Genomic DNA, 27,645 nt, shown 5'->3' on the forward strand with positions numbered 1-27,645 from the left:
TGCATGCATGCGCACATGCGCCCGTGACGCGCCGAATGTCTGCCCGCGCATCCGCGCGCTCGTCACCGCGCGTCCAAGCGCCCGTCACCGCACGACAAAGCGCTTGCCCGCGCGCCCGATGCCTCCTCGCGCGCCAAACATCGTCACCGCGCACCTAGTCGTGCATTCCAAGCCCCCCCATGTCCACTATCGTCCATCCAAGGACTCCACCGAGTCACCCGACTCTCTAACACTTCCCCGACTCTTTCCTCGTATCCCGAGGCTAGGTAAAATATTCTCAACTTAGAGGAGTTAGGGCTTTTCATATTTTTTGCATGGCTATGGAGCATTATGGCATTTCATACATGTTTAACTTTCAAGATTTAATTTTTATGCACTTTCATGTGATGTTATGCATGTTTATTACATTATAACTTGCTAGCATGTCGGAAAAAGATTTGGATCGTCATTCGGAAGACTATCCCGACCCGAAAAAGGCAAGCAAGCTCTCGGCCAAGTCTCCAAATGAAATGGCCGAGACCTAATTTGCTCTTTTCGGGTTAAGATTAGTCTCCTTAGCCGATCCAAGTTAGTTTCCCAGTTTACTTTGTTGTTCTCGCATGCATGAAGCCGGTGTTATTTTATCGATTCCTTAAATAACATGTTTGTGAATGTTTGTATGTTTAAATGAGTTAATCAAATCATGGTAATACCGGCTTTTGTAATAAACGTGTTATTCATCGTGTTTGATGCTTGAACATGCGAAAAACAATTAAAACCGAGGCAAGGAAATCACTTGTGACTCGAATCGAGCCATAAGAGCTTTCGGCCATCCTTGAGAGATGAGGCCGAGAGCTTGTTGGCTTTTCTCGAATCAAGAATGATGTCCTTATCTCGATTTTATTTTGTTTTCTCGGATTATGTGAAGTTGTAAATTCGATATCTTCACGATTCCCATGTTAAAACATCGTTTAAAACCCTTTTTTAAAAAAACAAACATGCATGGGTTTGTGTATCGAGGACTCATTCGGATCCATTCGGTTATGAGGGTATTGTCAGTTATTTAAACAAATTATCCTTGATCATTATGGATTCGTTTTGGTCGTCGAATCACGAATTGTTTTCATAATTAATGCATTCGGCAATAACCTTAAGCATTAATTCCACGAACGAGTTAATCGGGACGTTCACACGGTTGATTCATTTAATTTAAACAACTTTGCACGAATTGGACATTAATTTGTAACTCGTGTCGACGAATTACAAAACGGTGTTAATGCCCTTTTCAAAACCCTCATACTTTCAAATCTATATTGTGTTGTTTCCCTTTTCTGAAAACAAATTTTCAAATCAAGGGCAAGAACGTCATTTTGTGATTTGGCGTCATCTTAGCATCGTTTAGGGTGCTAGTCGGGTATTATATATCGAAAATACAATTACCTGACTAATCATTTCACTCGACTTAACCAAATGCTAGAAAATGGTTAGGTGGACCTCCAGGTTCCAAATCTAGAGTCAAAATACAAGTTTGGATCAATTCAGTGGTAATTCAGTGTCATAACACCGAATCACTGTAAAAGCAATCCACACACACGAAACTTGACTACGGACACCCGACATGTCAGGTTCTCAAATCAAAGTCGAATGCCAAAACATTGGCACGCGTTTATTTGTCTAGAGTATGATTTCCATGCCAAAATACCCCGGATTTATAAAACTTGCTAATCCACGTCCATTTAGTGAATACAAGCACATTGTCTATTATTTACCTGTTGCTTGTTATCTTTCCACACCTGTTTGCCATGCGGGTCGAGCTTGATCCCTAGGCCGAATAATATTAGGGTTCAACGCCCTAATCATCGATCACAGGGTTCAACGCCCTAATCAACACTCACAGGGTCCAACGCCCTATTCAGTAAGAGCGTGCATTGAATTTCAGTTTTTCGGTGTTTCCCTAAACTCACGGTGAGTTAGAGCGGAATAATAACCGAACGCGAGTCGACTGGAATTCAGCCATTTGTAATTTGTATTTATTGTTTTTGAGAGCATTGTAAGGATTTTATTTTGTACATTTATTCTGTAAGGATTCCAGTCGGTGAGCGAACGGTCCGAGAGTCGAATTAATCGAATCGGTCTAATGCTTGCCCAGATACAAGTAAATCCAAGAACTCGCAGTTCTGGTTCACGCAGGGATTTAACCTCCATGGTTCGATGAACTGTAACGCAAGATTGTGAACCAACTCCCCGACACATGGGTTTACTTCTCTCTCGGTTTCTCCACCGACATCGTCTAATTCACCGAATCTCCGGTGTCAAAACGTGTGAGCCGAGCGCAACTTATTTCATGCGGTAAATAATAAAACATGCAAGCCTAGCAAACCAGAGTACCGAAAGGGTGTGCGAGATATAGGCCCGCACATAACATGAACCCCCGAACTCGGACTTTCCGGTTCTGCACAGATCAATGTCTTAACAACAACTAGGTGTTCCGTACCCCTAGACCCGGGTAACTTATCCGCCCTCGACCTACGAGTCTTAAAATGATAAGTGGCGACTCCTTCTCTCACGCGTGTCCGTCACGCGTCCCCATGAGAAGGTGGACACTCTCAAGCCGCGCTATCCAAAAGCGCACATGTGGGCCCCGACGAGAGTCCACATTCGGGTTCATACACTACCGAAGAAAGAGCTTCGCCAGGATTCACTTGATCGGCAATTGAAGAATCGCGAGAGGCAGGCCGAGTAGCTGCCTTCATCTTCACATGCAAGCATGACCACTTCCACCACTACATGAGGAGGAAGCACAAAGGTTCTCAATTCAACCATGAAGAATCAAGCTAGACCTATTAAACAGCCGCTTTCACCTTCGCCTTCAACTCCGCAGGAGGACACCGCCAAATCTTCAACTACCAAGTCTACCGGTATAGTCAAGACGTTGGGTGCAAATTCTATCGCGCATGAGGAGAGTAGCTCGAAGCTTCTTGAGCCGGTAATCGAAGAGCATACGAGGCTAGTTACTCCACTGTAGGGAAAATATGAACGAAAAGCAAAAATGACACACGAAATTGATTATCCAGTTCGTCAGAGAAGAAATTCTAACTACATCTGGGGGCGCCTCCAAGCCAGGTATTCTACTACTTTTTCTTTGAGTTAGAGTTACAAGAGATATAAACTGCTACTTATAAAGGGAATCACCCTAATTACATCATTAATGAGCCGAATTGAAAAACAAAACAAAACATCCACCGCTCTCGATATGGAATCACAATACTTCAGGCTCCATAACTCAATATAAGTTGGATATAAGTTTGATCGCCGCTCTCGATCTGGAATCACAATACTTCAGGTTACATAACTCAACAATCTCCCACTTGGAGACTAAACACGAATGTAATTATCTCTTCATCTTCACAATCAACAAATAACCCATAAATGACGGCGGCACCAATCCTCGAACTCCTCAAGCTCCAAGGCCAATTGAAGCCATGCATAGCTTCAACTTCTCTAAGGTCGTAGCCTTAGTTAACATGTCAGCAGGATTCTCGCTTCACCGAATCTTCATTAGTTGCAAAGCCTTCTTTTCCAAGAGATGTCGAATGTAATGATACTTCAACTCAATGTGCTTCGTTCTTGAATGAAAAGCTGGATTCTTAGCTAAGAAAATAGCGCTCTGATTATCGCTGTAAAGAATACTGTTCTTTTGCTCTTTCCTCAGTTCACAGAAAAATTCTGCAGCCATATCATTTCTTTACTAGCCTCTGTCACTGCTATATACTCGGCTTCTGGAGTAGACAAAGCCACTGTCTTTTGCAACTTAGAAGCCCAAGAAACCGATGTACCACTAAAAGTAAACACATACCCGGTAGTACTCTTCCTTTTATCAAGATCACCTGCCAAATCAGCATCAACATAACCATTCAAAACCATATTCTTGCCTTCGAAACATAGAGCCCTCTCTGTGGTACCTCGCAAGTATCTGAAGATCCACTTTACTGTTTCCCAACGCTGCTTACCCGGATTACTCATATATCTGCTCACAACTCTCACTGCATGCACAATATCTGGTCTAGTACACACCATAGCATACATAATACTTCCAACTGCTCAAGCATAGGGAGTTTTCTCCATATGAGCATGCTCTGAATCACTTTTAGGTGAATCCGTTTTTGATAGCTTAAAATGGCTGCCCATAGGAGTACTTACTGGCTTTGCTTTATCCATGTGGAATTTCTTCAAGACTTTTTCAATGTATTCAGCCTGTGAAAGGAACAGCTTTCCTGCCACTTTATCTCGATTAATCCTCATACCTAGGATTTGTTTAGCCTCTCTAAGATTCTTCATATCAAATTGTTTAGACAATTGCTTCTTCAACTTATACACCTCTTGAGCACAAGAGCCTGCTATCAAGATTTTATCAACATATAATAGCAAAATAATAAAGCTATTGTCAAACCTCTTGAAGTAGCAACAATGATCAGAATTGCATCTGACAAACTCGATCTCATGCATGAACCCATCAAACTTCATGTACCACTGTCTCGGGGCTTGTTTCAAACCTTACAAACTTTTTTTGTAGCTTACACACAAGCTCACTGCTACCTTCAGACAAGTATCATTATGGTTGCTTCATATATATGTCTTTGTTAAGACCACCATGAAGAAAGGCTGTTTTTACATCCATATGCTCTAAGAATAAATTATCTGCAGCAACTATGCTCAAAACTAATCTAATAGTAGTTAGCTTCACAACATGAGAGAATATATATGCATAATCAATACATTGTTTCTGCTGAAAACCCTTCCATCTGCCTCTTCTTTAATTCTATAAACCCACTTGTTATGCAATGCTTTCTTACCCTTTGGAAGCTCAACTAGTTCCCAAGTGCTTTTGGACATTAAAGAATTCATTTCATCTTCCATTGCAAGCCCCCACTTGCTCGAATACTCACTTTGCATAGCCTCAGCATAACATTCTGGCTCACCACTATCAATCAACAGAAGATAATGTAAAGTGGGCGAGTATCTTTCTAGTGCGTGATGTTGTCTTTCTGATCTCCTCAACGGAACTACTGGCGTACTAGGTTCTGCCTCAACAACCTCCTGGTCATTCTGAATTTTGCTAACACGTGAGTTTGAAATATCCAATTCAACAAACTGGGGGCTTTTAACCTGAGTACCTGCACTATCAATGTCTGGTGCACCTGACCTGTCTTTGTACAAAACATGCTCATTAAATATGACATATTGACTTCGAATTATTTTCCGATTTTGATCATTCCAAAATCTATAACCAAATTCATCACCGCCATATCTAATAAAAGTACATTTCACAGATTTTGCATCTAGTTTACTTCTGGTAGTAGCATCAACATGAACATACGAAACACAACTAAATACTTTAAGAAATGACAGGTTTACCTCTTTACCACTCCAAGCCTCCACTGGTATGCCATTGTCCAAAGGAACTGATGGTCCTCTATTAATTAAGAAAGCAGCAGTCTGCATCTGCCCAAAATGTCTTCGGTAACCTACACTTCAATCGCATGCACTTAGCACGTTCATTCGAGGTTCTGTTCATTCGTTCTGCAACCCTGTTTTGCTGAGGGATCCCTCTAATAGTTTTCTCCATGCGAATGCCATTCACAGCACAGTACTCTTTGAACTCATCGAGCTCATATTCTCTACCATTATCAAATATCAAGCATTTCACCTTCAGGCCTGTTTCATTTTCTACCAAAGCTTTCCACTTTCTGAAAGCATCAAAAGCGTCAGATTTACGTTTAAGAAAATAAACCCATACCTTCCTCGTAGAGTTGTTAATGAATGTCGTGTAATATGATGCGCCACCAAGAGATGTGACCGGTGCTGGTCTCCATAAGTCACTATGTACCAACTCCAACTTCTGCTCCTTCAAAGTTCTACCAGCCTTCGAAAAACTAACTCTTTTCTGCTTCCCGAATACACAATCCTCACATAATCCAAGCTAAATTGTTTTTAGACCTGGTAGTTTGCCCTTTGAACATAACTGTTTCATCCCCTTCTCACTCATGTGGCCAAGCCTGTAATGCCACAAATCTGCATCACTGTTTGCACTGGCAAGTGCAATGCTATCATGGCTGTTCACGGTCATGTACAATGTACCCTCCTTCTTCCCTCGAGCCACCACCATGGCCCCTTTGATTATTTTCCAAGAACTAGAGCCAAAGGACAAGTCATAACCCTTGTCATAAAACTGCCCTACAGAAATCAGAATCTTCTTCGAACCAGGAATGTGCCTCACACCACGCAACTGCCATATGAGTCCATTCGGTGTTTTAATCCGAACATCTCCCTTCCCTACGATCTCCAAAGGCTCATCATCAACAAGATAAACCTTACCAAAATTACCAGAAGTATAATTCTCCATTATATCAGCATTAGGGTAGGAATGAAACGGTGCTCCAGAATCCAAAACCCACGATTCCAACGGACTGCTGACACTCAAGATCAATGAGTCACTAATCTCCTCTGTTGCCACGTTTGTTGAGTTGTCGTTTTTCTTTTCCTTTCTCGGTGCCTTACACTGATTCGAGTGGTGACCACATTTCTTACAATTCCAGCACTCAATTGAACTTTTGTCTTTTCCTGACTTATATTTATTTCTCGATTTCGATTTGCCTCGATGCGAATTCTCTGATTCTGATCTGCCTCTATTTTCTGTACTCAAAGCTGATCCTGAAGTTTTTCCTGATTCTTTTCTGCGAATTTCTTCACTAACTATCAGATCTCGAACTTCATCAAACTTTAATTTCTCCTTCCCCGCTAAAGCACTAACAGTTGTGACCGTTCCGCTCCAACTTTCTGGTAGAGACGACAATAAAATGAGGGCTCTTACTTCGTCATCAAAATCAATATCGACTGAGGTCAATTGAGCCGTTATCAAATTGAACTCATTTAGATGTTCGGCAACAACAGTACTCTCCGACATCTTTAGGTTAAATAGCCGCCGCATCAGATGAGCCTTGTTCGCCGCTGATGGCTTTTCGTACATATCGGCTAAAACCTGCAGTATACCTTTGGTGGTTTTCTCTTTCGCTGTATGGAACGCCACGCTCCGCGACAGCGACAAATGAATCATACTCATCGCCTTCCTATCCAACACGCTCCATTCCGCGTCTGTCGTCCCGATCGGCTTATCCTCTAGAGGTTGCCACAAATCTTTACCGTAAAGATAATCTTCGATCTGCATCCTCCAAAACCCGTAATTCGATCCATCAAACTTTCGATCACAAATTTTCCTCCGTCCATCGTAGATTGCTCCAAATTCAAACCCGTGCTTTGATACCAATTGTAGGGAAAATATGAACGAAAAGCAAAAAGGATACACGAAATTGATTACCTAGTTCGTCAGAGAAGAAATTCTAACTATGTCTGGGGGCGCCGCCAAGCCAGATATTCTACTACTTTTTCTTTGAGTTAGGGTTACAAGAGATATAAGCTGCTACTTATAAACGGAATCACCCTAATTACATCACTAATGGGCCGAACTGAAAAACAAAACAAAACATCAATCACTCTCGATTTGGAATCACAGTACTTCAGGTTCCATAACTCAATATAAGTTGGATATAAGTTGGATCGCCGTTCTCGATCTGAAATCACAGTACTTCAGGCTCCATAACTCAACATCCACCGGGTCCGCCACAACTAACGGTCTCTCCATCATTGCAAACAAGCCGAAATCACAAGGAGAAGCCCATGAAGGACAATTCATCCTCACCCTCTTCGGCTCCATCAAGTCCTAAGGCGATTTGCCTAAAGAGAAGACCGAGGAACATGCGCGCAAGGATTCAACGAAAGAGTTCAATAGATTCCTTCATGAATTGACGGACGAGCGTAAATTTTGTTTGTCATGCTCGAAACACATATCGTAGTTTATGGCCAAATCAAGGGCTATAATATCTATGAGCACGGCTGCTAGAAAGCCGGCCACCAATTCTACTGGCACAACCAATTCAATGGTTGCCTATTATCCAGCTCGGCTACAAGACAGCAGCTCAGCTAGATTAGCTACCAAGCCTACTAGCTCTGCTAGACTGGAAGCTAAGAGAGTTCAAGCGAGGCAAAAGTTAACAAAGTCTCCATCCTCAGCCCCAAGGTACGAGCGACGGAAAGTCACTCGTCCAAAAGACTATCGGCCATTTACCCAAACTCAAAAGCGTCACGAGCAACGGCATAGACAAGCTGAAAGAGCTTATTGATTTTTTCAAATTTATTTCCATTCATTAGTTCGCGAAAACAAGTTTGCAGTCTATATCAGAAACTACTGAAAGCAACAAGCAATGATACTAAAATTCATTCAAGATGAATTCCTAATTTTACGGTGTGGGGCGCTTAATCTGGAGGAACCTCCATAGCTCCTTGAAGAAATTTTGCCCTAAGATGCCGGTAGTGGGGACACAAAAAGAACTTTCTTTGAAGCAAAGGGCGGTCTTTATTCACGTCCCTCTTTTTCCTCAACAAGGGAGCCTTCTCCTCTCATCAGGCATTAACGACCATCCCCTTTTCAGAGATAGAGATAGTCTCGTCATCGATCAAATCTTGCACCTTGTGTTTGAGTTTGAAGCATTCGACCAAGGAGTGACCTAAGGCTCCAAATGAAAATCACAAATGGCGTCTGGACTCATCTTTGTGTTAGGTAAAATTCACAGGTTTACTTTGGACTCGGGCCCATCCGCAACCCAAAAACTTAAACCAATGGGTTGCTAGACTTTTGTCTCTTATAAACCTGTAGATTTCCTCTCAACTTTTCCATGTAGGACTATCTCCAACACCTACACTCGTCATTCTCCATATAGGAGAGAAACCATCCCAACAATTCTCCCCCTTCTCGACTATGTGGAGGACTTCGAGCCGGGCTTCCACTTCCGAACTCGGATACCAATTGTTAGGCCCTTCACTAGTCACGAGTTCCACACTCGGGCCTTGGTGTGGTGTGGGTTTCCACGCATAGCGTGTGCACTTCCCTAGAATAGTTACCTTGGGCTCTAATACCACTTGTTAGGTAAAATTTACAGGCCTACTTTGGACTCGGGCCTATCTGCAACCCCAAAGCTTAAGGCAATGGGTTGCTAGACCATTGTCTCTTATAAACCTGTAGATTTCCTCTCAACTTTTTCATGTGGGACTATCTCTAACACTTACACTCCTCATTCTCCATATAGAAGAGAAACCATCCCAACACTTTGGGTAGATAATGCTGGTCCGGAAGGGTTATTGTGTGATGAGCTTCGCTTCTTATAATATTGAGAAAACTGCGCACATGGACATGTATTGGCAACTGAATTGACTTTGGACCTTGGTCTTCTTGGAGATGGGTCGTCCATGAAAAGATGGTACTCTCCCCGTAAACTTTGAGGTCGTGCCCCAATTTTGGTCAGGCATCCCTGGACTCATCCTCAAAAAATGCTTGCACCATGCTAATGAGCTCCATATGGGGCTCTCTTTACAAGACTCCTCCTTCCTCTGGTGCGCCTTCCCCCAAGTTCATCTTGATGGCATCAATTGGAAGAGACTTTCCGAAAGACCTTACAATATTAATCTGTTCGGTCCAGCTTGGGGCATGAGCAACCTTCAAAATCTGGGAGCCTCCTGACATTGGGTTCGGGATTCCCGACAGAGATGTGCAAAGGCTGAAAGTTTGAGGTGGCCATCGGTCTTGCAATCCCCTCTTGATGACTGTCCACTTGCTAATTTGATTTGGGGGAATAGGCTCTCTAGGCTTCATTGAGGTTCATGATTTGGACACATAGACTTGTGAGGGTCGTAATTGATTGTTCGATCCCCATTAACCTACCGTTAGCGGTGTCCTCCTCCTCGCCTTCAATCATGGCACAACGGATTTTTCCCTTGTTGCCACCTCGGGTTAACCCAGTGTCAGTAAGCTTTTGGTCCTCTTCACGGAGTTCTTGATCATCTCCCTTTAAACCTATGAGGTGTCCCGCTCTTTGCAAGTGTACGAGCATCTCTAGGAGTGATATAGGCAGGCAGTCCACATCAAAGATGCGATCAATCTCACCATCGGTCGTGATCATGTTGACAGTAGTAGAGCGACTAATGCCCCCTTGTGAATCTTCCCGAAGCAAGGAATCCACATCAAGACATCCCAAGTCGATCAAATCTTGGATCTTATGCTTGAGCTTTGGACATATCTATATAGAATGCGCATGGTAACGAAATGATACTTGCAATGAGCATGGGATTAGTCACCTGAATCTTGTAATCGTCCTTAATGGGCTTTGGTGCAATAAGCCCCTTTTTATGAGGATGGGATAGAGCCCGGAGACTGGAACGGAAGCGGCGTAATCTGTCTTCGGGGCTTCCTCCACTTAGAAGTGGACTTCTTCGGTACTCGAGTCAGGCCAAATTGAGAGTTGGTCGAGGTAGATAACATAGAACCCAAAGATGCCACGAGAGGAGTTGAAGTCGGAATAATTATGACCAATAGTTCCGCTGGGATGGCTGATACATGTGTAGAGCCTTTTTGGAGCATTGGCGGAACAATCTAAGTCGATTGAGGTGCATGTGTGGTCGGTGTTGGGGAAACGACCTATGCTTCCAATAAGGTTACGGTCTGGTTCACATTCGTCTTCACTTCCTCCATGATATGCTCCAATCGGGTGATCCTTTCTTATACCTTAATCATGGTGTTTCCCTCATGAACAATCTTTTTCGCCCGGGATTTGTGTCGGCAATTGATCTCGGTTCTGCTCCATCCTCTCAGTAAGGTACCTTATTTAAAGACAAAATAAAACGAAAGCAAAACAAAAGGCCAAAGTTAGTATCTCAAAGATAAATGTGGATGCATAAGAAAACGTTTGGATCAAAATATTACCACGATTCATATTATATGGACCATTTTGTTACACGTGAAAAAAGCTCAATTTGGGTTTTTTTTTTGTAATTGGTGATCGTGTAACAAAAGCTCTAAGGCTTAAGCATCATCCCACGATCCCCTTGACATGGAGTGGGTATATTGCACTTCTTGACAAACGCTCTATACCCATTTGGTCACATTCAATAATATACTTGTCATTTATCGGGTATATCTTATAGGGATGCCTAAATTCGCTCGTCTCATAGAGAGTGAGCGAGGTCAAAAAAATCATTCTATGTGAGGCACCGGACATTCATCTTGTGAGGAAGATAATATTTCCCGATTGTCCATAGTTGATGTCAATCGATTAGGGAGTTTTCATTCCCTTCCATTCCTTAAGGTCATGCCCTTTACGTGAGAGAAAACCTGATCATTATTTTCACTCTTATTTTCGGGGAGTCAAGTCGGAAAAGTCAAAAAAGGATCGTAGTCAACTTTAGCAAATATGAATCTAGATAATATTCAAGTCGCGTTTTGTTTTGAAAAACTATGGCATGCATTGCAGAAAATAAAGAGTCAAGGGTACAAGAAAGAGTTTGATCCTATCTGTACACTTCTTTATCTCCCACCTATACATTTTATATCTAAATGAAAAAATAGGATGAAAAGAATTTTTTTATTGTTCACCCTTTACAATAATAAGCGATTTAAACAAGCACAAGCAAGAGGCACACAAAAGAAAAATATGTGGATGATGAGTTTACGGCTTTCTACAGTTCGGTGCTACTTATACTTGTAAGTCACCGGCCCGTGGTTTCCAGTTGCCCCAAAGCGGGGGTCATCAGACTTTGGGGTCGAGCAGGAGTTGTTCAAGACGTTTCCAGTGAGAACCCTCACACAGGTGTACCCTTGATAATCCTCCCTATTTAATCCTAAGAGAATCCCATCATCGGTCTGGAGTCGATCGTATTATTTGATATGTAGTTTTAATTTAAATTATGCACTCAAATGGGTTAGTCAAACAAAGACAGTGTTAAAATTTCTTAAGAACCGGGGATTTTGGGCCTAAGCCCTCTTGTAGATCCATAGCGGAGTCGCCAAGCTATCGCGCGGGCGTGGGTTTTAGGCCTCTATTGCCGACTTCAGGATGTTCTATTAGGCATGCGGCCTGGGACCCTATCGGGATTAGAGTCGCTACTACACTATTTTATTTGGCCAATGAGTCACCTGCGAGGTCAGGATACTAACCGGCTAAGGATTTAAATTTGACTCGATCTTTCTAACCTGAGAAATGAGTCTGGGGGTTTATTACAAGATTAAAAATCCGCAAGTCAATAACTCACCATTTAGATACCCTCCTAGGTCCCTAATAGTTCTAACATTTTTTTTATTCATTAAAGTCGAGTTATTTAATCTCAGGGTTGGTCCTACACTCGCGAATGTACAAAGAAATTAAAGAATGAATTACAAACTTCGCACTATACACATGCTTATACAATTTATACAATCCGACTCAAAATAGGCCACACATTTGGGCCAAGAAGGAATTAAAAGTGTCATACCTTCAAGCCAATCATACATGAGCCATACATTCAGGCCAACATTCACATAACGGGCCGAGTGAGTTTAGAAATGGCCTTAGCCCAAAAGAGGAAAATTGGCCTAGCCCTTAACCTAGAAAAATTCCAAGTTAATTTCCTATGTCTACTTATTTTATTGACAGTTTCCTGATTTCATTCATATAGTTATGTTTACGTGAATAAGCCGATTAATCCCCAAAATCTATAAAAAAAATGATCATAATCCCCCAATATCAATTTGACCTTCAATTTGAATCCTAAGACTCAATTGGTGGATTGATTTCCCTTAATCCCCGTGATATGTGTCAATATACATGATTGTCCATTTAACCAATTTACACACAAAAAATTGAATCATTAATCCAATTAGGTCAAGGATGGACTTTAATCAGGTTTAGGGACCTCGGGGTCCTACTGACCCCTCCTCAAGGTCATGAAGACCTTCCTAGGATCTAAGACTCCTAATTAAATCACTAATTAACCCAACCCATGAATTAGGCCAAATATACATGATTATTAAAAGTTAACATGTTAATTTCACGGTTTGACAGATTTTGACTCAATTAGACACAAAATTTCGGCGGACACTCACAAAGGTGATTATCTACATTAATAAAGCCTAGATACACTCAATTAGACTAGATTGGACTCTGATTCCAAAGGTCACGTTCACTAAATTGGTCTAATTACTCCTAATTATACTCTAATTAAGTGAAATCGGACTCAAATGGACCCTAATCCACTTGGCCCTACCCATTATTCGTACATTTATGATCTTCATACATCAATTGAAACACAACCCTAAAGAATTGGCTACAATTAGGCCTTATTACACTGGAGGAATGAATAATCAATCTAATTAGCACCTAATTAAGTCCAATCAACCCCCTAATTCAATCAATTAAAATTTAAGCATGCATAAAAAGTCATTTTTTAGCTAATTAAAGCCAATTAGACCTAATTAAGCAAGGTTTCAATCAATGGGAAGCTAATTACACATGATTAGACCCAATCAAGTAACAAATCATCAAAATGACTCATCTAAGACTATTTTACAAAAACATTCCAGAATGTTACAAAGTCTATTTTCATGCTAATTTCACCTAATTAAGCTAATTCAAGCATAATCACATGTAGCCAAGTTCATAATTAGTCCGATCATATAAGAATTCCGGTAAATTACACCTAATTGACCCAAATTGGACCTAACTACTACCTAATCAGAACGTCAACACGAGCAATTAAGCAAGATTAAACCCAATCAGAACCTAATTAGCACATACATGGACTAATTACAACTAATTATGCACAAGTTGACTCAATTAATACCAAATCAAGTCCAATTGATCATGCAATTTGTCTTTCCCGAGTACAATCAAGATTAACTAGTCAATTTTGATCCTAGTTAAGCAAGATACTACTCAGTTAATCCTTTTAGACTCTAAATCACACAATTTACCAACCTAGTCATCTAATCTAAGCATAATTATCCTAATTAAGCACAAATTGACCAAGATGAGAGCTCAATCCCAGTTTTGGACAGAGGCGAAAAGTTGTCTATCTCACCTTACGTTCTGCACAGTTCGGACTCACGAACTCGGAATCGGTGGAAATCACACTCAAACTCATTAAATCCTACTAATATCTATGAACTGTATGCATTATTAGAGATTTTGGGGTAATTTTTGGCAAAGTTTCAGCACATGAATTGCCAAAAGTCCTCTAATGTTGAAAGCAAACCCCTATTTACAGGCAGAGGGGTTTCGGGGATTGTTTTGCAAAAATTGACAGTTAAGGGAAGAAAAAGTAATTTAATTTTTACAATTTGAGAGCTTTGGACGAGTCGAACTCTTTGAACCTGCCTGTTGGGACAGTTGGCAAGCGACTTGGCTCGTACCCACACCTCTGTATAGGGACCCGAGAACTAACCGCGCCATTGTCCTAAAATTCTACCTCGATGCAAGTTGACTTGAACCGGTTGATCTGAACTGGTTTGATCGAGTAAGAATTACATATATGCTCTCGAACTTTCAAAAACATTGCATTTTTACCTTTTTAGGATTTTAAAATAGATTTGAGCGCACAAAAATTATCAAATAATATAATTTGGTTTAGAAAACATTTTCTACGTAGAAACCACCCCGACATGAATATTTTCACTACATGAGAATATCATTCTTCTCCGTCTCAAGCCATTGTCCTGTTGGATAAAATATATGAATGAAAATGTTTTAATCAGATAAAATTTATTATGCCTTTTTACATGAAAAATACGAGTAATTGGGTTTAAAACAGGGTCTTCGGAGACTAAGCGTCACGTTTCAAAAATCGTTTTACACGCATGTCCCCGGAGAAAGAAATATTGTCAATTAACTCGTACAAATTTTGAAAATAGGCACGGATAGTCAAAATTAAGTACTCACCTACTTGATGACTTATCTATTTAATCTCGAAAGTTCGTCTTCGGATGAGCAATCCCCAGGTGCTTTGATCCAATCTCTCGTTCAATGTGCTTCCTGAAAGGTAGAGTTAGCCCAGGCTGGAACGAGGTGCCTACAGATAGTAAATCAAATTCAAATCATATGGAGTTCAATTAAAATACTTCGTTCAACAATATGAAAAAAAAACTATTAGAGTTCATTCATAAAAGGATTAAAATCTATATCTTAAATCGATAATAATAATATAATAATAATAACAATAAAAGCTCGTTTAGGCTTGCAAGTTTTGTGAGTCGAATACTATTAAGCTTGGTTCAGCTCGTTTAATTGGCAAGCTCGAGCTCGAGCCAATCTCGAGCTCAATAAGAGCGAGCCAAACTCGAACTTTTGTCGAGCCCAGCCCGAATCGTTCATGAATAGTTTGGTCTCATTTACACCCCTTTTTAGTCTAACATTTTCGATAATTAGTGAACTTCATTGAAATTCTTGGAAATTTCCACTTTTTCAAAAAATCATGAATGTAATAATTCGAATTAATAACAACTATTAAATTAGGATTATGATTGTAATAGTACATAACTAACTACTTACGCCTTCTCTCTTCCACTCACCCACTCTTTTCGCTGGCTTAGTTTTTTTCCTTCTTATCTGCCAACTCTATGTGCTGTTTATTTTTCTTGTAAACTATATTTCTAATTAATCAAACTTGACATGAGAGTAATAAAAACCGTGCATATTTTGTATCCCTTTTTTTCGTTTTCCTTTTCCCCCCTTCGCTCATAGTGCAGGTGCGTTCGTCTAGTTGTACTTATCCTAAGATGAAAAAAGGGATGGGTACGCCTAATTTAACAACCAATACCAAATGTGGTGTGTGGAATGAGATGGTGGAGTGGGGAGGGATATATTTATCAGAGCAAAAACCTTTGGGGACTAAGATATTAATCGTAAAAACATAGGAGTAGAAGTTAGAATAAGGCAAATTCTGGGGGTAGGCAGAAATGGAGGCAGAGGCAAACGAAGCGGCAAAATCATCAGGCGTACGTACGAGAGTGCAAAGCTCAGTGTACTGATCACTGGGGTTTCTGAGCGAGAAGGCGACGTCGGAGTGGTGGAAGAGCCGAAGCGTCCCCGAGTTTCACTGTCGTTCTGCCGTCGTCACCGCTGCTCCTTCCGACGAGGTGACATTCCCCATACATTTCCTCTGTTTGTGATGTTTTCACTTTGCCGGTGGGTTTGGAGTTCCTGTGGCTGACAATGTAGATCGTTTAGGCGATGATTTCTCTCGGAATCGGAAGAACTCCGCGTGGTGTTTACGTAGTTGTGTTCTTGGTTAATGAATTTCGGCTGGTTACGACTGATGAAATCTTTGTGCATGAATTCGTTGAGGGATAGAATCCGAATGATGAATGTCTTTCGTAATCGACTTACTCGATGCTGTTGCCGTCTTCTTCCATGCCGAAATTCTCACTCCCTTTGAGTTGCTGTGCTCTATGTTCAGGGTCGTGAGGTCATGACTGACTTTGTTTGTGGCTTGGAGAAGGGCCTGCCATATGAGAATATGGTGAAAGCAGGCCAAAGTGAGAACCTTGAGTTTAAGTGGGGTAAGAAGAAAGGAGTTGGTGGGAAGAACAAGGAGGTCCAGTTTTATGAATCTTATAGTTTCGATGGCGTTGACTACGCTCTTTATGATTCCGTTTACCTATATGAGGAAGAGGAGCCCGAGCCATTTATCGGGAAACTTATAAAGATTTGGGAGAATGCAAATAAAACTAAAAGAGTAAAGATTCTATGGTTTTTCCGCCCTTGTGAGATTCAAAATTACCTTGGAGCTGAAGAGGTGCCCGAGAATGAATTGTTTCTCGCTTCCGGTGAAGGGGTGGGCCTTGCGAATGTCAACCCCCTGGTAATGGATTTCTTTTCTACTATTCAAGTGTTACTTTCATCATGGAAATGAATATAGACTTCTTTGTTACTTTATGCTGTCCTTGCAAATAATCACCCATTTTTGACTTATACTTTTCACCTGTATCTGCATAGAACAACCTCTGCAGGACGAGATAGTGAAAAATTCTTGGGCTGTATCTGAATATTATAACTTTGTAATTTAATTTTCCTTTGGCTGTGGTCAGGTTTGTGCTAATTAATTGGAGAATTTTTTGTTGGTTATAGTAGGTGACACTTATATATATATATGTTGGCTTAGATATTTAAATGCTATGTTCTTGTGTCCTTTGAAGCCTCGTGAAAAAATAATTAGGAACACATGTCCAGGAGGCTTTTCCCTTGCTAAGTTAGCTTTATGTTTTGCTCCAAGTGATAGTGAAACATGCTCAGGTCTGTGGATTCATGAACCCGGGAATTAAAATGATTATTCTTGTAGAAATGTTACTGTTTTTCTTTAATTCATTTCGTTTGATTCTGCTCAGGGAACACCAAAAGTCTATTTGCTACGATATGTAGTTCAAAACATGCATCCAAAAGCCATTTTATCCCGGTCTACCAAGTTAGCAACAAACCATAAATACAAGTACAGCAAAAAGGGATAACCATTCGTAAAAGGCTTTAAGAAGTTAATGTTTTTCTTTTCCTTTCAGATTGAGTAGAGTAAACTCAAATGTATGGCCCAGTTGTTCTAATTTCTTTTCATTGATGATTTATTCAGGAAGCAATTGCTGGAAAATGCAACGTTACATGCATCTCAAAGGATGAAAGAAACCCCCAACCATCAGACAAGGAGCTTCATATGGCTGACTTCATATTCTATCGAAGTTTTGATGTTGGGCAGTTGAAGATATCAGACAAGATAAATGAAAAAGTCGCTGGAATAGAAGGTATAGTTTATTTTTTCTTTTTCTGTTTTTGAATTTTGATGTCTATGTTGTCAATTAAGCCTCTTGGTATTGCTTTATCTGATGCACTTATTATATCTAAAGTTTTGCGAATGTTATTTGCACTCTCATGGTTGAATGTTCCCTTTGTTAGGGTACCTAGCTTGATGTTTAAGAGTTGATCATTTAATATGCTCATCATAATTCATCATTAACTGAGAACCTGTTTTCATGATTGTTGCTTTTTATTTGGTGCATTATGTAATATACATATACCATTTTGGATAGCTGCTCTCATTGTTAGGTTAGTACTAATATCTAATAGTTGTATATTTGGGATTAATGTGCACTAAGCACTTCTCTTTACTAGTCTCAACATTTTCCCCGTTTCTATTAGGTTCCACCTTATACTAAGACTGGTAAAGGATACTCCATCCTGAAAGTACTAGGAGCTTTTACTCTATGGATACTAATATCACCACCTTAGAGAGAGAAAGTTGTGGATAGAAACATTATTTGAGAAATATAAATATGATTACTCTGATAATTATGTAGCCAAAATTACCGCCTTGTTAGGGCAAGCCAAAAACATAGAATAATGACGCTCACCACTCAAGGAAGCTCTAGAGATACGAAATGTAAATAGTTTACAAAGCAATCTCCAGTATTATTGTTCACTCTTCATCTATCTTACAAATAAGAATAAATCCCTATTTATAGACTCAAATCAATAATATTCTAAGAAACTAACAACTTCCTTAATTTAAAGAAATTTTGATATGGAAAAAATCACTAGATGTTTCTAGATTTAATTAGAACGAATAAAACGCAAAAGGAAAGTTCAATTAATGAAGTAAGGAGACCTGGGAATCTTTCGCGTCATTCTCCCCTGGGTGGAAAAGACATGAGCAGGAGTCATCATTGATGTTCATTAGACAAGCAAAATCACCTGCATGCCTTTCAATATTGGATTTGTAACAATCGCGGTTTGATTTGAAGATAATCTTAATGATAGAAATCATGGCATCTAATATCCACCCTTTGATTGCTTGATTTATGCTTTGCACCACAAAGTCAAATCTGAGGATGATAATAAAATTATCTTCTGGAAGAGGAAAGATTTTGCTCCATACTCGTGCCATCGAAGCTTATCATATTTTTTTTAGCTTTTCCATCTCGCTTACTCAAGTATCTTTTTCCGGTTGTTCTTTTAGATGTTAAACAACTTCTCGAGCCATAGGGTATGATATTACTTGACACCGGAAATGATGAGGGAGGGATGCTCGATGTGGAAAGTAAAGCTTCAACTCTGAGGATACAACAATCACCAATTAAGAGAGAAATTTAAGGATAGAAACATTATCTTAGAGATATAGAACATTCTAAGAATTCTCTAGACAAAATTACACTTTGGAAGGCAAAGCCAAGAATACAGTAACGATTTCACCAAATAAGGGAGACTGTTAGAGATACAGAACATTGGAAGTGCACCAACAATCTCCACTATTACTAATCAATCTTTGCTCCCTTACGAATTGTAAGAAGAAATCCCTAATTTTATACTTAAATTTCTTATATTCTACAAGACCCATCTTCCCATAACAAATTAAGTATACTACAATTATCTTAAAGCATGTAGAGTTCATGAAAAGCAGTTGCGTGAATATTTATTCCAACAGGATTTACATTAATTGAATTTGTGATAAATTGAGTTACTTCTTGGTAGTTCACCATTATTTGGGGCGATAGTCTTGTAATTTTTTAGTAAATCAAATGGTGTAGTAGACAGCTGTCGTAATACATACTTCGTTGTTTATGTAACTATTGCAGCAAAGTTTGTGTTTAATAAAACTGGGAGTCACAAGTCTGATGGCATTGTGAAAGATAATCCAATCACCAAAGAAGACAAGAAAGAGGGTAGCCGAAATATTGAAGTGATTGATAAGTCTGAAGTCCCTGCAAGGTTCATCACACCCGATGAAAGGAGATATGTGAAAGAAAATGAAAAATGTGAGGATGGTCTCAAGAGAGGAGACGTGAGTTTAGAATCTTCGTTGGTCATAGATAGATCTCAAAATGAACAAACCTCGCCAAAGATCAATGCAGGTTTAGATGGGAGCAAGGCCAGATTTGGTGTCAATCTTGGTAATAATGCTGAAGTTGAGGAGCAAATAAAATCTCTGGAGGACCTTGATGATGATGAGAGACCACTGAAGAAAGTCAAACTTAATGTTTCTACATGTAAATTGACAAAGGGAGGGGGCAAGAATAGTGATAAGGTTTCAACAAACAAGTTCGATGGCATGGAAAAGGCATCAAGGAAAGCCCTCATTAAACCAAAAAGCGAATCCAAACATCTCAGTCAACCTGTTGAGAGAAAAGTAGGGCCATCAACTAAGAAGCCCCCGGAGATGTGGATGCTTTCCAATGCCAAGTCGACTAAAACCTACCCTAAAAATCTGTTCAGTGAGGAGGATAAAAATGATTACCAGACAAAAGAAGTTACTCAACGATCCAATGTTGTAAGTTCTATTTCTTTATCCCTTTGCATTTGCTTTTTCATGTTCTCTTATAAACCTACATTGTGACATAAAGTTTATCGGATTGACTTGTCTTGGCAAGAAATTTATTGCAATCCTGACAAAAGTAAAAATACAGACTTTATTTCACTGTTGAACACAGTTATGCTACTTTTTTTATATTTTTTATTTGATTGATATGTCACATTGAGGTTCAACCACATTCTAGTTTCATTTTCGTACAACTTACATATAGCTCTAGCTTGTGCAATGTAGAAAAAGATTTATAGATTGAGGTTTTCTCTCCATTTTTTTTTTTTACCTCTATGCCCATTCTCGCTCACGATTTTATCAAACTTAAATTTAGTGGTTGCAATTGATCTTGAAACCTTGTTAATTCATCTCTACCCTGCATCTTTTTACAATTGGGCACACATTGGCTTGTCTTTCGACAATGGTAATTTTTCTAGTTCTGTTCTTTCTTTCTTGCTTTTGGAGTTGCCTCAACTTCAATCTTCCCTTTTTCTTTCTAATCCACAGGGCTCCATCTTTTTAATTGTTAGCATAATGCATTGGTCTTTTACAAAATTTACATATAATACCAGAATATGAGTTTGGGTTAAGTGAGCTCATTTGCTTTCAGATTAGCATTTGTGATCTCTTTAAAATAGCACATGATTTTGCAAAGCATGTTTTTGAGTCATGCACGGGTCATATGTTCCCATGTAACCTTTATCAATATTTAAAATGATGTAGGAGGGGGAACATCAGAAAAAATTCAATCAATGCCTTCCAGCAGGCTTTCGAGATAATAGTGGTCTTTATTGAAACCTCTTGTCTTCGCCCTATCTCTTGTATATGTCGCACTAGTAATTTTTAATAAGCGTCCAGCAAAAGCCCTGTTAAGAGTTTACTTAGTCTTGTAACCCTGCATTGATTTGTAGCAACATGATAATTTGGTCGGAAAAGTGATTCTCCCATAGAAGAAGCCATGGAAAACTTCAGAGAATTGGTAGTCTTCATTTAAAACTGATTCCATAATGGAGCAATGGTGGCTTTAGCATTTTGTAGTAGGAGGAACCTCTAGTCAATAGGGCTCAATAGTAATGTGGTAAAGGTATGGAGGAAATGGCATTTGGTTGTAAGCTTTATATGTAGTTACTCAGCACATACCCCACAGATTTAATAGATCAGCTAATGGAAGATCCAACTGAATAATTAATCTATGTATCATGTGTTCCACTTGGAAGCGACTGAACTATAAAGATTATTGAAGGAATGGAAATTGGATTGCTTAATTTACTCTATTGTCAGCTTGGATAATTACTGGTTAAATTGGAAGCAGTTGATGGCTGTGGAGGTATGTGAATTTATCTTCCATCTGTGGAAGTGGGCTAGGGTGGACCGTGTAGTTGAAAGTTCAGCAGGAAATGCTACTTGTAGACATGTTGGTTGAGGGAGATATCCTTATTAGTAAACCCACTTCTAACTCTTATTTCCTAATATAATGTATCTCTACATAGAGAGATTCTTGATATTAGGTCGCCACTTGACATGGGGAAACATCAACGCAGATGTGGTAAACAGATGAAATGGCTTATTAACACGTGGGCAGTGGGCCATAATTTTTTGTCATGAAAGAATTATATTAATTCTTTTTTTCTTTAGTGTTTCATTGTTAGCGTGGTTCATTTTCTATTTCTTTTGTATGGATATCATCTTTTCAATTTTGTTTCGAAACGTCATAATTTGTCAATTTGAATATATGCTAGTGGGATGAGGGAATGTATCTCTACATAGAGAGATTCTTGATATTAGGTCGCCACTTGACATGGGGAAACATCAACGCAGATGTGGTAAACAGATGAAATGGCTTATTAACACGTGGGCAGTGGGCCATAATTTTTTGTCATGAAAGAATTATATTAATTCTTTTTTTCTTTAGTGTTTCATTGTTAGCGTGGTTCATTTTCTATTTCTTTTGTATGGATATCATCTTTTCAATTTTGTTTCGAAACGTCATAATTTGTCAATTTGAATATATGCTAGTGGGATGAGGGAAGGGATGGTGAGTTATCTGACATAGTAAAGAGGATTTAAGGGAGTCCACTGATAGGCCAGTTTTTCTTTTTGTAGGACCTTTCTTTAGTTTGTGCTGGGTATTATTAGAGTGAAAACCATTATCTGACAGCAATGGGAATTATATAGAGCATTAGTTAATTTTATGAGACTCACCTCCTTTCTTTTCGTAGGATTTCTTGGCTTGGACCTGGCATGATGACCTCCCGACCTCCTTGATGTTGGCATGGTCTCCTAATCATCTACCTGGGCACAAACTATATATAAGGCCCCAGAATTAGCCTTGTGATGCAGATGATACAGTTGAAAAAAATTGCCATATTCATCATTTAAGATATATGGCAAGTAAGTTGAAATCTTAAATGATGAAATCTTTTATGATGAAATCATTTAAGATATATGGCAAGAAAGTTGTCAAAAGAGAAACATGGTCGGAAGGACTTTCAAATCTTTATCCCCTGTGGCTCCTTCTATTGATGTGATTATTAAGTTTGTTTATTGCTAGCTTGCAAGCATTCTCTCAGCTCTCTCTCTAGTGGTTCTTATATTTGAGCTCTAAGGGCATCAAATATTCTTTTAATTTGCGTAAATAGACCTCTTCCTAGTTCTAGGATTTCAAATTGCGTTAACTGAATTTCTCACCAATATGGGACCCTTTATCAAGAGAATCTTGAGGTCAATGTATATACTTGAGGAATCCTTTGAATGATTAGTGGCTGTAGATGTATGTTAAAAGTCGAAGTTATGGTCCACTAGACTGCTATGGTATCATAAGCGCCACTTGTTATGCAGATTCTTATGGTGTTTGTGCAGTCAACAGCTGAACAGCCTATAAGGCAAATACTTGTGATTTTTCAAGGATTTGACCGTGAGGTGTATTCATAAGAACCGTTGATTATTTCTCCTCTAGGCAGCATTAATTCCAACAAGGGCGATGATGTGAAATGTATGGCTAACTCAATAACAAAAGTTTCGTAAAGGGACTGGAGCAGGCTACCATGACTTCCCCTTTAACAAGCTTTGAATAGTTACTAACAGAACTGGTCTTTGTTGTTTGTTCCAAATTTGTTTTGCATGTGACATGTTCAAAGATCTCTCTCAATTCCTGTGTTCTGATGTTGATAAGTAGCGTAATGAATATCTGTCGATTCTAAAATCTATATATATATATACATATATAATAACAAAGTCCCGAGTTAAATTATTATGCCGCCACGTGTTCAAAAATATAAATTAGTGCTCTCTCGCGTTGCCATGTTATCATCATCTATACTAAGAAAAATTTTCCATTCTTTTATCAAGAAAATATTCTCATGTAGATTGTCCTTTGTTTTCATAATATTTTCTTATTTACTATTAAGGAAAGTGAATATATAGTGGAATAGACAATATATTATTCTAATTAAGTGGATGTCGTTTTGTTGTATGTGTATATATAGATATTATAGTTCAGTATTTTAATAGAAAGGAGAGGACTATTTTGTTATTAATTATAAGGAAATAATTTGCATATATATCTCATCTCGAAAATTTTAAATTATAAGAAATTTTTGAAATATGCACGATATAATATTATTTAATAATTTGAGGTTAAGAATGAAATAATTCATATATGGTGTTTCCTATTACGTTTTCTTGACTTAGTATAAAATCGTATTAATTGTGATATATAATTACAAATTTCGTGTTCTGTTTCCTTTGCCTCCTAGCTCTCTCTTTAGATTCTTCTCTTTAGGTTCTCTCCCTTCATACTCTATTATTGTCAAGATTATGTTTACACGCAATTTGTCATTTTAGTTTAATGAGTAATCACATGTTTATATAAAAAATAGTTGGATATTTTAAATATAAGGAAATAATTTACTCGATATTTATTATTATTATTATTTTTTTTTATTGTTGTTGTTTTGATCTTTTTTAAAGAATTATTTTCTCTACCTAATTCAAAAATACAATTTTTTTTATATATATACTAGAATATTATTAATTTTGTTTTTCTTTAACAATCTCACACATCGCACGGGTCATCATCTAGTTTGCTGTAATACTGATATTCTTACTGGCAGTTCTTTCCTTGTTGCCCCAGGACAATATGAGCAAGTGGTTCACAAAGCTTGTAAGTTGTTTTCCTCCCATTACTATTTGGCACTTATTTCTTCGAAGTTACATCAAAGAGATATTTTTAGCATATGGACTTGTTAATTACATATTTTTGAAAATGAATTTTTGGGAGAGTGACTCTTCAGATATTTAATTTAGTTTTGCTCTTTCTTCACATGTCATTGTCAGCCTTGGGAAGAACGAATGGCAGCTGCGCAAAAGCGGGGAATGCTAGTCCTAATTTGGGATTTGGATCCAGGATACACCTCGACGGAAGTAGAGGTAAATTTCTCTCTCAAGAAAGAACATGCAAGGATTATTGATGAATGATTCTTCTGGATTTATTTTTAGAAATTTTTAGAATCTAGTTTGTTTTAATTGTTTACTTTATCTTTAGCTGGAGTAATCTCGATTATGGTAATTCTGCTAGCTCAGTCATATTTCTTAAACTTCTAAAGTAGGCTATGGATCTATTTTTGAAGTCCCCATTTTTCCTTTTGGGCCAATGCAACTCAAATTGGTTGGGTTGATTTTCTAAGATAAAAAAAATTGAGGTCATTTTTACAAGAACAGAACTGAGAAAGGAGACAAAGATGAGTGGAGTGGATTTTCTCTCCAACCAAATGGAGTCTTACTTTCTCCTGCTCATTCCCCTGTGTCTTTTCTATACCTTATGCGATCAGCTTTCTTGCAGTACAACTACCTGTATAAAGATTGATTATCTTGAATTTATTTTTCCCTCTTTCCTTTTAATGTTTGATATGGTTGTACATTACTGCCAGGATATAGTTTGGCATGCCTTGAAATTGAATTGCACTGCCAAGATGATTCAGCACACTGCAATCTCTAGCCCTCATTCCGGTATTCGTCAATTATTTGCTATGGTCCATGGCCTTTTTGTACCATTTGTTTGAGAAGGCGTTTTAGGATAAAACAGGATCAGTCTACATCATACTAAACATGGCATTATATTATTTGAATTCTGTAAGTTCCTTATATTTTGTTTATAAATGTTATAGGTGAAGCTTTTATAATATTTAGAACAAGGGAAGCAGCGGAGAGGGCTCTCAAGAAATTAGCTGAGGGTTGCTTATTGCTACCTAATGGAAGGTACGGATGCTGATAATATTGCACTTTGAGTAGGAATTCCCTGCCCAACGCACTTTGTTCCTTTCTTTTCTCCAAAACCCGTATCACCATCTGATACTTCCATTGTAGTGTAAAAGCTTTTTAGTAGGAGGGCAGCATTGAAATATATGAGGAAGGATTATGTGTACATGACCTCTTACCTGTCTTTGTATGTTCTAATAATTATGAAATGCAGTCACTGCTTGCATGTTGACAGTTACGTCAAGAATGAAAAAAACATTACTTGCTTCACCTCGATATAATTTGATATACAAATATCTATACTGGGTGATCTAACACACTCAGGTGGTATTAATACTGATTTCTTTATCCCAGGCCTCTCATTGGTTGCATTGGAAATCCTGCCTTCCCTGGCAAGCGACCGACTTTTCACGGCCATCTTGTCCTTACAAACTCTAGGAACTCTCTTAATCGAGAGGTCTCTCTCTCTCGCTCTCTTGCTCTTTGTCTCTCGTTAGGAAATTGTTTATTTTCTTTATTACTTACTGCCAGTTTTGGATGCTCTATGTGAACAGAGAGAAGTTGTGTCTTCCTCGCACTGCGCACAAGCTAACACAATAGAGTTTGAGATGGCCATGGAATGGCATTTGCTGCAAGAAAGATGGGACCATGCATGGCAGTTACTGTATAAGGTAGCTTAAAGGACTTCTACCTCTAAAAGTCTGTTTGCATGATATTATCATTTTGGTGTTTTCTGAGAGCTCTATTTATATTGCAATTCGCTGAACGGGACGGGCATATATTCTTTAAAATTAGAAACAAAGGGAGGAGCTGAGAAAACTCAAAGGCTGTTTGAGGTCTAAATGATGGCGATGCCGATACCATTCAAACTTCAGCTATTGTAAGTACTTTGGGGAAACTATGCTTTCATGTAGTAATTTTATCGCAGGTTTCCATTTTTGTACTTTTTTACAAATCTTATAAGAATATCAGATGTTCCTTTGATAATTTCCATGTTACTGCCCCATCATGCAAAACCATACCCTTGTTCCGGAAGGTTTTTTTTTTTTTTTTTTTCCTTCTCGGGTTCTGTAGCATATGATGCAGTTGAGAAACTGATTGCTAAAATATAACTCGGTGCCTTCAGGCTGATTAGGTTTGGTGCTAAATCTTCTTTCTTGATTGTGTTCTTTTTGTTCGTAGAGCATTTTGAAGCGGGTAACTTTGGACTGGCTGCCTTGGTGGATCAGACAAACTTTTGGATGTACCAGCTTTAGATAAGTTGTGCTGCTTAACTGCTGCCATTTTGGTGAGCTCGGGAACCAGCTTCTCTTTTCCCTGTCAAGAACGATCTCAGCTTCTGCTGTATTGGATGACAAGTGTAAGTTGTATATACAATCCTTTAGCTAACTGGAAGTTAGTTGCTTCTGCATAAAGTTTTTTATTCTTTGCGGCAGTTAGTTAATGGTGCTAGCAAGGCCTCCATTAACTCTCTAATGCGTTGAAATTTAGGTTTAACTAAAGGACAAACTGATGAAAAGTCTCATTTTCTTTTCCTTGTCCCGTCCAATGGCCATTTCGATCTTCATCTTCAAAGGGAACTCTGAAGCAGGGCGTGCCAGAATTTTGGTTCCCGGCTCTGGTTAGGCAATGGGTAAGATAACTGGCCCTGCCTCTGTCCATTCCCATTCCTAAACCATTTGTGGGTTGATGTTAAAGAAGGATCATTGATGGCTACAAGAAAACAAGCATACAATGTATGTAACTTCTAACCCGAAAGAGGTTGGCTGAAATGGTAAGGGAGTATACTGGTGTTCCAGAAATCTAGAATAAGTGTGCAGTGAATCAATCATGCTTGTGTCAAGGGCTAGCTAATTTCTATCCAGCGTTCCCAGCTCTCATGGCCTTAGAATCGTGTTCTAAGCCTACCACTCTTAGGGAGAGAAAGTAGAGACAAAAACTTTGATCCGTATAACTTTCTCGTGTGTCTTCCAAATGAGGGGAAGGTCCTCTTATATAGTGTACAAGTCCAACCATCGACATAAATAGAGGCTACCACCTACAGACATTATTACACTGGCAAACGATAACTACCAATCTACCTCATTAATTATAGAAGTGTCTAAAAGAGCTAGAAGAATTAAAAGTGTGAAAAACTTTATAGAAGAGCACCTCCTG

General features: G+C 38.9%; 1 protein-coding gene across 4 annotated transcripts; it reads left to right on the forward strand.

The window, feature by feature from the left end:
* Positions 1-15,843: 15,843 nt before the first annotated feature.
* Positions 15,844-27,290, forward strand: LOC116192788 (protein ANTI-SILENCING 1). 4 transcript variants are annotated; one of them, XR_004154148.1, is made up of 12 exons: positions 15,844-16,030; positions 16,351-16,755; positions 17,515-17,683; positions 19,511-20,202; positions 24,365-24,394; positions 24,568-24,660; positions 25,161-25,239; positions 25,398-25,488; positions 25,843-25,945; positions 26,043-26,159; positions 26,671-26,848; positions 26,980-27,290. XR_004154148.1 is itself a non-coding variant. In XM_031521432.1 (12 exons), exons 2-11 carry the CDS (start codon positions 16,363-16,365, stop codon positions 26,332-26,334), a joined length of 1,818 nt encoding a protein of 605 aa, XP_031377292.1. In that variant the 5' UTR covers positions 15,847-16,030; positions 16,351-16,362; the 3' UTR covers positions 26,335-26,368; positions 26,671-27,290. The 4 variants fall into 4 exon arrangements, 2 of the variants coding, with proteins under 2 accessions (XP_031377291.1, XP_031377292.1); XR_004154147.1 differs by having other exon boundaries at positions 27,065-27,290; XM_031521432.1 differs by adding an exon at positions 26,284-26,368 and having other exon boundaries at positions 15,847-16,030; positions 26,671-27,290.
* Positions 27,291-27,645: the final 355 nt, after the last annotated feature.

This window comes from Punica granatum, chromosome 1, assembly GCF_007655135.1.
Source record: "Punica granatum isolate Tunisia-2019 chromosome 1, ASM765513v2, whole genome shotgun sequence".
NCBI classification, from domain to species: domain Eukaryota; kingdom Viridiplantae; phylum Streptophyta; class Magnoliopsida; order Myrtales; family Lythraceae; genus Punica; species Punica granatum.